This window comes from Entelurus aequoreus, linkage group LG19 (genome assembly GCF_033978785.1).
Source record: "Entelurus aequoreus isolate RoL-2023_Sb linkage group LG19, RoL_Eaeq_v1.1, whole genome shotgun sequence".
Lineage (NCBI taxonomy): Eukaryota > Metazoa > Chordata > Actinopteri > Syngnathiformes > Syngnathidae > Entelurus > Entelurus aequoreus.
The window spans coordinates 14,217,470-14,230,794 of record NC_084749.1 but is presented as its reverse complement, the minus strand read 5'-3'; the positions used below and the strand labels follow the sequence as shown (position 1 = coordinate 14,230,794).

Genomic DNA, 13,325 nt, shown 5'->3' with positions numbered 1-13,325 from the left:
CAAAGACTGAGTGATCAAACACAACCCCAAGGTTTCTGAGGCTGCTTTTAACAGATGCACCCAGAGCACCAAGGGAGTTCTTGATCAGGAGGATCTTTTAACATTCAGTTAGTACATCTTACTCTTGATATTAATCATACTGAATAATTATGTGAATGCTCCAAAGCATTCACACATATGATTTTCTACCCCAAAATTAATCTATTTATTAAACTTCTTGAACTTCTTCTTCTTCTCCAGATTTTGGCGCATTCTACCTTCCAAATTTTTCAACCAATTCAAACCGTTCCAACTTTAAACTGTTCAGCTTATTCGGGATTCGCGGGCTTTCCCTTGACAAATTCCAAAAGTTCCCAGATTTCCCAGAATTCCAGGTTTTCCCATTCAAAATGAATTGGCCATTTTTCAAACTTCCACCATTTCCACATTTTTCAACCGATTCAAACCATTTCACCTTCAACACATTCCACCATCCTGGAAATTTAAACTACTTTTTTCCAAGTTCAAAAAAATTCCAGGATTTTCCAGAATTCCTTTCTTTCCAAAGCCCTATGTCCACTCTTTTTTCTGGCGACTACTCCTTCCACATTTTTCAACGCATTCCAACCGTTCTACCGTCAAAACATTCCTCGTAATCAGGACAAAAAACTTTCCAGGAATTCCGTAATACCATTTCTCAATTCAACATGTTACCACTTCTACGTTTCTCGACCAATTTGAAAAATTCCAACACCAACCATTTCAACTCATTCAGACCATTCAAGTTTTTTACCATTTTAAAAAAAAAATCCCGCTTTTCCTGAAATTCCCAAATTTTTGGGAAATTCCCATCAAAGTTCCACAACTCCCACATTTTTCATCTGATTCAAACTGTTCCAACTTCAAAATATTCAGCCTGTTTGGGAATTGTGTGCTCTACTTCAACAATTCTAAAAAAAAATATTCCAGGATTTCAGTTCAACTTCAGCATTGGAGCATTCACACGCAATTCCTTCAGGAATTGCCTCATCTAGTTATATCTAACCTACTTACAGTTTGAGCTTAATCCTTGTCAGATGATATGAAAGCACGTGTTAATCACAAATAATATTATCAAGACTTAGGTCAGGCTGATTACAAAAATAAGTTCTAATCAAATATACTGCAAAAGAAAGGACTGATAAAAACTAATAAATGATACATCCACATACAATTACTTAGTGAAAAAATAAATACATTCTAAATAAATTAATAAATATATATTTTTAAATAAACTGTCAATAAAAATTAAAGTGCAAATGAAAATACAGCTTCAACACTTTAGCCATATTTTTTGCGTTTAAGAAACTTTTCGATGACTTCAGCTCCAGACTACATTTGTTTGAGATTGTCATTTCTGCCCTGCGATGAGGTGGCGACTTGTCCAGGGTGTACCCCGCCTTCCGCCCGATTGTAGCTGAGATAGGCTCCAGCGCCCCCCGCGACCCCGAAGGGAATAAGCGGTAGAAAATGGATGGATGTCATTTCTGCCACATGTGGTGGAAAAGTGTATTACAACCGAAACACTTTTTTTTTTTTGGCAGCCCTCTAGGGGTCGATTGTACAGTACTCTTCTTTTTCAAGGGTAAACTTACTAAATTAGCAGGGATCAAATACTTGCCTGGTCTTCTTAACAACAAAAAGTTATTTCCCGGGTCGCGATTTCTGTCAGAATGAATCCACAGACACAATCTAAACAACAAACAGAAATTAAACAGTCATTTATTTCACATAAACATTTACATGATTGATTGGCATACTGTTAATTATAAGACAATCTCAGTCAGATAAAAAAAACACATGACATAGAACAGTGCCGCCAGTCTATGTAATTGGTACCAAAAGGCCGCCAAATTGTATCAAGAGTTGCAGTGTGATTAAAAAGAGGAGTAAGAAAAATGCTACATTGATGCTGAAGGTGTGCTGGCAGAGTGGAACATGGATCAAACCCGACTAAACCCACGGTTGAATGAAAAACACCTGAGAGAGCACATGTTTTACCCAGAAAAAGAACAAGTCAGACAAGTTGAAGAGGATTTATGAGACACCTGCTGATATACGTATGTATTAACTAGATGTAGTTTTTTATTAGGAAAAACATTTTGGTAAAGAACATTTAAATCAACAATTTCAACAGTTGATGAAAGCTAAAAAGGATACTTTCGTTATTTATCAAGCAAGCTTTATTTTGAAATGTCGTGGGTCCCAGGAAGACGTCGGAAAGGAAGCAGATTGTCATTGCTGCCAGTGGCTCCACTGCGATAAACACTTATCATTGCCTAAAAGACAAGAGAGATGTGTTTTTATGTCCATATTTACTATTCAGGTTTCACATACGGTGGGCAATATAAAAAGACCTCCGTCTTGTATTCCTGAGTATAGAACAATCGCTCTGTTTTAAGAGTGAATATCTTAGTTAGTCCGACAGTAATGTGTTAAGATTGGGGTAAGTCATTTTTTAATGGGGAAATACATTAATGTATCTTGTTTTCATGTTAGCATTAAAGCTAGCCCAGCGAGCTGGCACCAGTCAGTCTGTGGCCAGCTTGCTAATCATGTTTTTTTCCCAAAAATTGTATTTAAAGCGGTAGAAACACAATTTGATAAACTCATGGACTGGAAATGCTGCTCATTTTCTAAAATGCGCAAACATTCCGCAGAAATCAATGGTAAACTTTTACAACTGTGCCATCTGCAGTGCCCTCACTTACGGCTTTTTCGTGTGGTTTGCTAGCTGCACTAAAGCGAACCAACAGGCCCTCCAGCGAGTGGTTAAAGCGGCGGGGAAAATTACAAGGACGATACTCCCAGAGATGAGTGCCATGTACACAACTCGCTGCCTAAAGCGAGTACATTACATCCTGAAGGACAGATACCACCCAGCACATGGCCTCTTCAACCTGCTACCCTCTGGAAGGAGGTATAGATTGATTCGCGCCAGGACCACCAGAATGTCTCACAGTCTGTATCCCCAGGCTGTGAGACTGCTAAATGAACAACCTGCCCCTTTGCTGCCCCGGACCATCTTATTACCTCACTCTTCACCTCAATAATTGTGCTGCGGACATTGCATTGCTGCAACATCAACGTAACACCCATCAGACATCTGACTGTTCCCACCCCCACGCTCCTCTATTCGCAATCTTCTTGACAATGCTAAACTGTAAACTATGGTCAACCTGCACTTCAATGCAGTTTCTATGCCGCTAGACAAAGCTCAAACTAAATCTCGTTGACATGTATGACTTAAGTGTTATTATGACAATGACAATAAAGGAATTGATTGATTGAGAAGTAAGCTAGTGCCGCTAATCGCCAACTGGCCCCTGATGCCGCTAATGGCTAGTCGGCAGCGGGTGCCATCACCGCCCAATTAACTGAGCTGTAAGATATAGAGTATAAATGTACAAGGAGTAACAAGATGGGCTGCATTGGCTGATTTGTCAAATTTCAACAGAGCTGTACCTCGGAATACGAGTTGAAGTCGTGATTTGACGCAGCTCGTACCTCAAAAAACTGGTATAGTAAAACACTGTTGAAAAAATAATGAATGAATATACATTTAAATTGGTGTTTGCCACCACCCAAAATTTTTAAATTTTACCATGTAACATGCCTTTTAAACATTCCATCGACTAATAATTTGTCTTAGTTATCGTCAACAACCTATTTTCCCCTGACGAAAATAAGACGGTAACTAATCAAAACAAAATTATTGAAATTATTCTCTGCATTTGACCCATCACCCTTGATCACCCCCCCGGTGGCCGCGCCCGGGAATCATTTTTTGTGATTTAACCCCCAATTCCAAACCTTGATGCTGAGTGCCAAGCAGGTAGGTAAAGGGTCCCATTTTTAATAGTCTTTGGTATGACTCGGCCGGGGTATTTTCGCTATGCCAAGTAGCAGCAGGGAGGCTCTTAACCCTAATTTTTTGCTCGCAACCTTAAGCATAACAATGAACCTGGAGACAGATCGTATCCTGAAAAACACATAAGTCGAGGTACCACTGTACAAGTGTCCAACCCATCTGCTCAGTTTGAGATACTCTTTAGGGTTTTTCCCCAATCATGAATTAAAATTTTCTTGAGGAAGCACATATGCAGGGAAATTTTGAATAGATATGAAACTTTTCACTTACTATACAACTTTATTGCTACCGTAATTTAAAGAAAAGCTCACTCTTGTTACTGACCTTCTTGGTATGCACCATCTGCCATCACCAGGTGAAGGATGTTGGGATACAAATGCTGGTGCTCAGTCCCCAGGATGCTAAACGCCAAACTGGAGCCCAGGTCAATATTATCATCTTCATCATCCCGTATTGCCTGAAAAGTGAGGGGACATGTACCTGCACATGAGTACGAGGCCGAACGGATGAGTTTTAGGTTTTAAAAAAGGGGCAAACATGGCAGACCTTTATTTTATTGTAGGCCTCAATGAACTTTTCAAAGCCCATCTGCTGCTCCAAGTTGAAGCGATGCTCCTCCAAGCGACTGAAGATGCTATCATAAAGCTCAGCCTCTCCATCCTGCTCCTCTTCACTGCTATCTATATATCAACACATATACTGTATATTTATATATGCACAGCAGGACCACACGTTGCATCATTTAAGAATACAGATCCATTTAAAGTAAAACAATGGTGGATATACATGCAAATCATACCAAGTGATGTGAAATGTGTGGCGTTAAAAAAATTATTATTTTAGTACAAATGTACTTTGAATTGAAGACCAAATAATCTTGTAAAATCATTGAAATAGTGACATTTATCGTGTAATTCCCATTTTTTCAATTGTAGACAAATACGTTACGTCAGAATTTCAGAGCAATTTTAAGGCCTAAAGATAGCGATATTTTCTTAGCTTGTTTAATATGAATTTATTGAAAAAATATTGGAAGAAGTAATATTTGACACCGTCTTAAAGCAAAAATGTTAAATTAACTTTGATGGCAAAATGTAAGCTTTTGGAAATGCGCTAAGTCCTTCACTCCTTCGAATTATTGTTCCAATATGACAAATTATGACAGCATACCAAAATAAAAAAATAGTTTCGCTAACTGATAAAAAAAAAAAGTACACACCAATGAGGCAAGATTACCCGTACTGTGGGTGGGCAAAGGTGGGTAAATCAAGCGCTCCTTTTCTCTTACGTGATAGTAGGAGGTCGTAAACTTCCTCTGAGCTCATTCGTCAATCGTGTGGGACTTCTTCCCGGTTTCAGGGGAAGACATTTTGTGTGCCGATTGCGCTAAATGTTCAGCAAGCGTTCCGTGAGGAGGGAAAAAACATTGTGCTTCAACACATCAAACATCCCCTCCCTGAAGGACTTACACAACTCCCGTTGCCCTCAATAGAGCAAAAAACATTACCAAGGACAGCACACACCCTGGCTTCCACCTGTTCGACCTGCTACCATCGGGAAGGCGCTACAGGTGCATCAGAGCCAGAACAAACAGGCTCAGAGACAGCTTCTTTCCCGCAGCTGTCACCATCCTGAACTCAAACTTATAATAAATGATTCACTCCTATACAATATCCTACCCAAATACCCTACTGTGCAATATTACCCTTCGAGTGCAATACGTTCGACACTGATTGTCATTACTTTATTACTCCAGTATTCTTGTTTTGTTCTGTATATTGTACAGTTTTTTGTATATTGTACAGGATTGCTTATTGTTTTTATTGGATAGTAGTCTGTTTATTTCAATTCTTATTATTCATCTTTATTACTTATGTGATTTATTTTGATTTCATATTTGTTTCCACTACCGCACCTTAAATTGGAGTCCTTAATCTCGTTACATGCAAATATAATGACAATAAAGTCCATTCTATTCTATTCTTATCAGCCACCTGGAACGCCAGCATCGCTACAACCGTGTTTTGAAAGCCTGCAGAGACGACTGTGGTGCTAAAGGAGCTGACCCAAAGCCAGCCGCAAAGAAACTACAATTAAATCCTAATGAAAAAAATACCCATTTTTAAGTTATCAGTATCGAAGTTATCAGTATCGACCTTGAGAAGCAGGACGCTGTATCAGTTTGGAAAAAAAACATTGTGCATCCCTATTATTATTTTTTAACCAATCCTAATCTTTGATTATTCTTATGAATCCAAAACATGTGCTGTCCTACCTGAATGCCATTCTTCATTCAGTTGGCTATTGAGGTCTTCCCCGACACCACTGCTGAGTAACTCTCCTGCTTCCTCATCACCCGGACTACCGTTTGAGTGATCTTCATCCTCCTCGCCCTCTTCATCTTCCTCCTCGCCCTCTTCATCATCATCATCATCATCATCAGCGTCCGCCTCGTTGTCATCATCACCTGCAGCCATGTTGTTGTTGTCCTGTTCAACCTCTGCCGCCATCCTGTTGAAAATGTCTTCATCTTCAGCCTTTCCATTGAAGTCCCCTCTTCCATCCTGTGCTGGGTTCCTCATGAGTTCACTCTCCTCGTGCAGTAGTCGCTCCATGGATGCCCGGATATCCCGGAGGTCTTCATCCTCGTAAGCGCTAAGAGACAAGGAGTTTTCCAAGAAAAGATAGGATTACACAGGATTGCACCGTGATGGCTACTGTGTTTATGATTTTCTGACCACTGTTGCAAAAAGCATGCTTCTTTTTCGTGTGATTGTCTTACTCCTCTGTCTCAGAAAGGTCCTCATCTTTGGCTTCATCCCGGTCCTCGTTTTCCACGATGTTGTCTGGGGCAATGTGGTCCTCGGTGGTCATGGCAGAATCCCGCTGAGAGATGAAGACTTGACTGAGGTCTGGAAGGGAGCATGTCCGCAGCATCTGAAAGTATCATGCAGATTACTGCTACAAAACCACTCGAATGCTGCCACGTTTACAAGTTCCTTAACAAGCAAGACATACCAGGTAAAATAATGTTATGTCTTGAAAACATGCATCTTTGCCTGGGTGTCCGGATATAATACTTTATTTATCCCACAATAGGGAAATTAAGTGGTGGCAGTGCAGAAACAAAGGACACAAAAATAAGTTAAAAACACATAAAAACAAGAGGGAAACACAAACATTGAAAATGTGGCTTATCAACGCTTACAGTTGCTAGCAGTAAAAGATGACCCTGTTTTGATGCTACGGTAAATGTTATGTTGTGTTGTGGCCAAAATTTTGTGGGCACAATCGGCAGAGGGTCGCCAACACACATTTAACTATATTTATTATTTTGTCATTTCTTGTCCAGTTAAAAAAAAAAAAAAAATCTGCAGTTTTGTACCTTGGGGTTGTTGGAATCAAACATGCCTGTAGAGAGCCCAATGAGCAGGGCATTGTGCTGCTTGGAGCGCAGCGGCGACACGGAGCGTGAGCGAGACGCTAGAGAGGAGGAGGATTCATCCACTGAGGACTGAGCGGAGAGCAAGGCTAGCGCAGATGTGCGCCTGTGAGCTGGAGAGCGCAACCTAATAAACAAGGGCTCCTCGCCCTGTGATGCACCTGCAGCAGGGATGGATAAGCGTGTATTTCAGCATGTATATAATAAAAACGTTTAGCATTAATCCCACTGTATGGATATCACAACTTTTAACTTGCCGTCCAACTTCCCAGCAACTGTTTCTCCCTGGCTTGCAGTGCTCTCTGGTGGCCTGGAAGAAAACATTGCTGTCAAACAAACAATGCTTTTGCTGTATTTTTTTCATTTACCATCTCAACTTCAAAATAAAACCAAGAGTGGAACTGTAAAAATCGGAGTATTTTCCAATACAGTCAGTCGCCCCTCGCTACTTCGGGCTTCTAATTTTGCGACTCCACGGTTAATGGATAATCGCTGTTTCATGTTTCACTACGGCATATCTAAGCAAATTTTACATATTTTTGGACTAAATTAATCATTCAGTGTTTCCCACACATTCATTTATTTGTGGCGGCCCGCCACGAAAGAATTACGTCCGCCACAAATAAAATAAAAAAATAAAAATTTTTTTTTTTTTTTTTTGTCCTGTCCAGCTTCTCAGGCAAATCATATAGTTGATGTAGATGCCCATATAGGCTGTTCAGATTTACTTTACAAAAGAGAAGTGTAGGATACTTCTCTTGTTGCCTTATTTATATTTGACCACTACTGTTTTCTGTTTATTTGTTACTGACTGTGGCAGGACACCTCTGCCTCTGTTTCACTTTATGATGCTGGTAAATAATATGGTTGTAGTAGTAGGCTAAAGTTAAATTATTTAGTATGCACTAATTAAAGGGGCAGAGCTTTAAGAGACATTTTAGCTTTTATATTTTATAAGATATATTTTTTGTAAGAACCACAATTAATAAATATATTTCAGTGAATAACTTATTGTTCAAATCTGTATATAAATATGTACATAAAGTGTTGTAATTATATTGTAAAATGGATGGATGGATGGATGGCTGGATGGATGGATGGACGTTTAAAACAAAACTTATATTATTAATTAGTAAGTATACATTTTTTGAGCCTTTTAGAGAAAATCATATCATTGTAGTAAATTATGCAAATCACTTGATGATGTCATGGTGACCACGCCCATAGCCACGCCCCACAGGTATCTTGGCAGTTTATGGGAAACACTGTCATTTAAGGCTAAATTATTTTTAAAATAATACATATAAGGTAGTGTATTGCACAGCAAATTATCATCACTGAACATGTTGCAGTATTTTCACAGGTTAGGGGTTGTATGATGACGGTTCATTTGACCTACTGATAACACATTTTTATAAGCAAGGTTCGTCTATTAAAGCCTGAATAGTAAAATTGTTTGTACCCAAGTTGACGCTTCACAGTCCTGCAGGGCCGTACCTGGCTGTCCGACAAACAATCGGCCCCCACAACCCATATACTCTTTACACACAACAACAACACGTGACACCTCTGATGAAGGCTGCAGAGGCAAGGTAGCCAAAACTTGTCAGGTACAAACAATTTTACTATTCAGGCTTTTATAGACAAACCTTGCTTAAAGAAGGTTAGTGGTTGTGTTCAAGAACTGTGTGTGTATGTGTCTATATTACTGTACAGCAGCCCAACTGCTACAAAAGGTGCCCAGGACCCACTCAAACATTGCATAAGAAGGGACTCATAAATAACGGATGCAAAATAAATTTACATACAATTATGTAGTTCTAAAATATATTAACTAAATTAATGATTAAAATGTTTTCTAACTAAACTGTCAAGTGCAAATTAAAACAAAGCTTCACCAATTTAGTCATCATTTTTGCGCTTAAGAAACTTCTCTATGATTTTAGCTCCAGACGTCTTCTCTTTGATATTGTCATTACTGTCACAAGTGGTGAAAACATGTTTTACAACTGCGTACCACTGCAGTCCATATAGACCACAGCAGAAAAACAGATATTTTTTGGCGGCCTTCTAGAGCAGTGTTTTTCAACCTTTTTTGAGCCAAGGCACATTTTTTGCGTTGAAAAAAATCCGGAGGCACACCACCAGCAGAAATCATTAAAAAACAAAACTCAGTTGACAGTAAAAAGTCGTTGTCGCAATTGTTGGATATGACTTCAAACCATAACCAAGCATGCGTCAATATACTTGTCTCAAAGTAGGTGTACTGTCACCACCTGTCACATCACGCCCTGACTTATTTTGAGTTTTTTGCTGTTTTCCTGTGTAGTGTTTTAGTTCTTGTCTTGCGCTCCTATTTTGGTGGCTTTTTCTCTTTTTTTGGTATTTTCCTGTAGCAGTTTCATGTCTTCCTTTGAGCGATATTTCCCGCATCTACTTTGTTTTAGCAATCAACAATATTTCAGTTGTTTTTATCCTTCTTTGTGGGGACATTGTTGATTGTCATGTCATGTTCGGTTGTACATTGTGGACGCCGTCTTTGCTCCACAGTAAGTCTTTGCTGTCGTCCAGCATTCTGTTTTTGTTTACTTTGTAGCCAGTTCAGTTTTAAATTCGTTCTGCATAGCCTTCCCTAAGCTTCAATGCCTTTTCTTTGGGGCACTCACCTTTTGTTTATTTTTGGTTTAAGCAATAGACACAATTTTACCTTCACGCTGCCTCCCGCTGTTTCCGACATCTACAAAGCAATTAGCTACCGGCTGCCACCTACTGATATGGAAGAGTATTACACGGTTACTCTGCAGAGCTCTAGACAGCACCGACACTCAACTACAACACATAATTTGCAGATTATAATTACTGGTTTGCAAAAAATATTTTTAACCCAAATAGGTGAAATTAGATCATCTCCCACGGCACACCTATCTCACGGCACACTAGTGGCACAGTGGTTGAAAAACACTGTTCTAGAAGGACACTCGCGGCCCAACATTGGGCCCGGGCCCTATGGTTAAGAAACACTGCTGTAAAGTATTTCTTATATGCATTACAGTAGAGTACATGTTTTATTTGACATTATTATGTATGTCTACCATATTGGGTAAAACAAGTGTAAAGGTGATTATATGGGTGTTATTTCATGTCTAGGAGGGATCTAACAATGTTAAAAACATATTTAAGTTATAAACAGGTTTTTTAAGCTCAATCTAAGACATTATTTAATATATAAATTAGAATTTCTAATTTGTGGAAATTCACTTCAGGTCTGGGTCCAATTAACCGCGATAAACAAGGAACGACTGTATTGTAAATCAGGATAATTCAGGTTTTTTTAGATTTCCTCGTTCATTTGGTGTGTGTCATGGATTAATGGAATGTTAATAAATAATCAAATTTCCCCCCTCCCTGATGTTACCAGTGAAAAGGGAAGATTAGAAATATTATCAATATAGGATGGATAGTTACATTGGCTGTGGAACCTCCTCCTCCCATGCATGATGCAGGTGTATTGAAGACTGTGGTGCTTTAGGGGCTTCTTCCAAAACCATTGATTCCACATCTGCTGGCTCTAACGACAAACAGACTGTATTTTAACCGACATTCTACTATGAATGAGAAGCTGGGATGTTTTATTAAGTTAATTACTTACCCTGGATCTCGTCTGCACTGTGTGGCTCAGTGTGTCCTTCCATCGCACTTGCATGTTCTGGATGTGATGCTTCTGTTGCAGCAGCGCTTTCCAATGGAACCTTTGGGCTCTGAACAATGGCAGCTGTCCTGCACTCTGAGCTCACGTCCTTTTCACATGTCCTCGCCACCTCTACTTCTAAGGTCTGCTTCTCCTTATCTGAGAACATCAACAAGCAAATTGAACGCTCATACATTACAGTACATTCTTACAAGCATTCATTATCATTCATTGCCATTCATTTAATGTCAACAGAGTCTACCCCAGAATCTTAATGACACTTTGCATCCAGGGTTTCGCATTTGTGCCAATTCATGCAAATTCAATCAATCACCGCAAATTATGGACGCAACTTTGTCCATTCCCCACAATTTCCCTGCACATTTAGGTCAATCAACATTTTCACCAATCAAATGTTTTGACATTTTCTTGCAGAATTACACAATGCACTTAGCTGTAGCTTAAAGGGGCTGTTTGCAACATTTACACAGAGTTCTAGAAGGCGCTAACTTTCCAATGGCATATCCCTCTACGGCTTTTAGTACGTAATGACTTAACTACGTACACACATGCAAGCGCATTTGCTTTGGGTGTTAGCTAACGATACCAATTTGGATAGTGCGCTGTCATTGAATGTACAGTATATTCTATCATAACAACAACACGACTGCAAATTGTTTGTTGCTTCTCTTGACCTGCTTTTGTATGCGTGCACGTGCTCCCTGCGTGTACGTGTTGGCGAGACAGGGTGAGTAACCGCCATAAACACCAATTATTTTATTCGGGCCGGTAAAAATGTTTCTTACACAAACTTAAAATATAGACAGTTTTAAAACCAGTATGTTCTGTGAAACCACTAATGATAACATAAGGTAGCCAATGTTGTTCTTGTTATATTTTTTGCTTAGAAAAATGTAACTGTGAGGAAGTTGCAAACAGCACCTTTAATCACTATAATAATAATATTTTGCAAATTTTTTGTGCCATGTTGGTTATACGCTTTTCTCCGTCTTTGTTTGTATTTGTTTATTAATTACTTTTTCTTCAGAAAATTTTCCTATTATAACTACATAGGGAAAATGACAACAATTTAATGCAACTTTCTCTGTCTCTTGCAATTTTATTGCAACAAACACAAAAAATTTGCACTTTCCACTGCAATTTTTGTGAAGAACTTATACAAAATCAGGGATCTCAAAAAAGACCCGCAAGATCCTTGGGCGACTAAAAAATTGCTGTCAATTTAAAAAATGTTTAATATGAAAATAAAGCATATTTTGTAGGGCTTTCAAAATTAACAAGTTAACATGTGATTAATCACAAAAAATATTGCATTATTAATGTACACACTTACATTAATCATGCAATTTATTTTGACCATGCATAGTCATTGACCTTAAGCGCTATACGGTCCAAAATGAGTGAGAAGACTGCGATTGGTGTGCTCACTGGCGAATTTCACTCCAAAATGCAGCTTAAAAGAACTTAAGATAAAACTGTTACCAAGTTTTGTGCAAATAAATGACATACATTCAAGGAAAACGTTTAAAAGCGTTCCCGGATGACATTTTGACAATGAAATTTCATTTGTGTCCAAATAAAAAGGCTCTTTTCTTAAGCAAATTTTAATCATGCAAGCGAGTAAACATCTGTGATTAATCATGATTAATCTAAAGTTCTAAATGTGATTCATCTGATTTAAAATTAATTATTTGACAGCCCTAATATTTTGCTAGAGCTGTTGAAATCCTCTGCTTTTTGGGGTTAGGGTTACAAAAAACACTTAAAACACTGATTACAAATTCATAAAAAAAGGGAATGTCATGTTTTAGGAAAAATAAGCCTCAAAACATCAAAATTTAAGCCGCTTTTTAAAAATGCTGCTGTGAAATCAGGCATTTTAGGTCGCATCACTCACAAAAAGGCTTCAAAATCCTGGAGGGACTGATTTTCCAACTGTAAATAAGCCATTCCACAGACTTATTTTCGCTTTTTTTTAAACCAGTGCTAAGTGCTATTTTACTTAATTAAAGTTATAAGTAAGCCAGGCTGTAATAGATGAATATAAGTTTATATTGGAAAGCCATGACAAGTTAGAATTACGTTTTGATTGATTGATTGAAACTATTATTAGTAGATTGCACAGCACAGTACATATTCCGTACAATTGACCACTAAATGGTAACACCCGAATAAGTTTTTCAACTTGTTTAAGTCGGGGTCCACGTTAATCAATTAATTCACGTGTGTTCAATATTCATTAAGGCAGTGTTTTTCAACCACTGTGTCCCGGCACACTAGTGTGC

General features: G+C 38.6%; 1 protein-coding gene across 5 annotated transcripts in view; it reads right to left on the bottom strand.

Annotated features, from left to right (window-relative positions):
- Nucleotides 1-1,724: 1,724 nt before the first annotated feature.
- The window catches only part of nek1 (NIMA-related kinase 1), a 31,034-nt gene continuing 19,433 nt past the window's right edge, over nucleotides 1,725-13,325 (bottom strand). For all 5 annotated transcript variants that reach the window (XM_062027944.1, XM_062027948.1, XM_062027949.1 and 2 more), the window contains 9 exons: nucleotides 10,981-11,178; nucleotides 10,797-10,899; nucleotides 7,589-7,641; nucleotides 7,275-7,492; nucleotides 6,672-6,826; nucleotides 6,165-6,544; nucleotides 4,436-4,569; nucleotides 4,214-4,346; nucleotides 1,725-2,297 (listed from right to left, as the gene is read on the bottom strand). In XM_062027944.1, coding sequence (XP_061883928.1) covers nucleotides 2,254-2,297; nucleotides 4,214-4,346; nucleotides 4,436-4,569; nucleotides 6,165-6,544; nucleotides 6,672-6,826; nucleotides 7,275-7,492; nucleotides 7,589-7,641; nucleotides 10,797-10,899; nucleotides 10,981-11,178 — 1,418 coding nt within the window. In that variant the 3' untranslated portion in view covers nucleotides 1,725-2,253. The remainder of the gene's footprint in view (nucleotides 2,298-4,213; nucleotides 4,347-4,435; nucleotides 4,570-6,164; nucleotides 6,545-6,671; nucleotides 6,827-7,274; nucleotides 7,493-7,588; nucleotides 7,642-10,796; nucleotides 10,900-10,980; nucleotides 11,179-13,325) is intronic.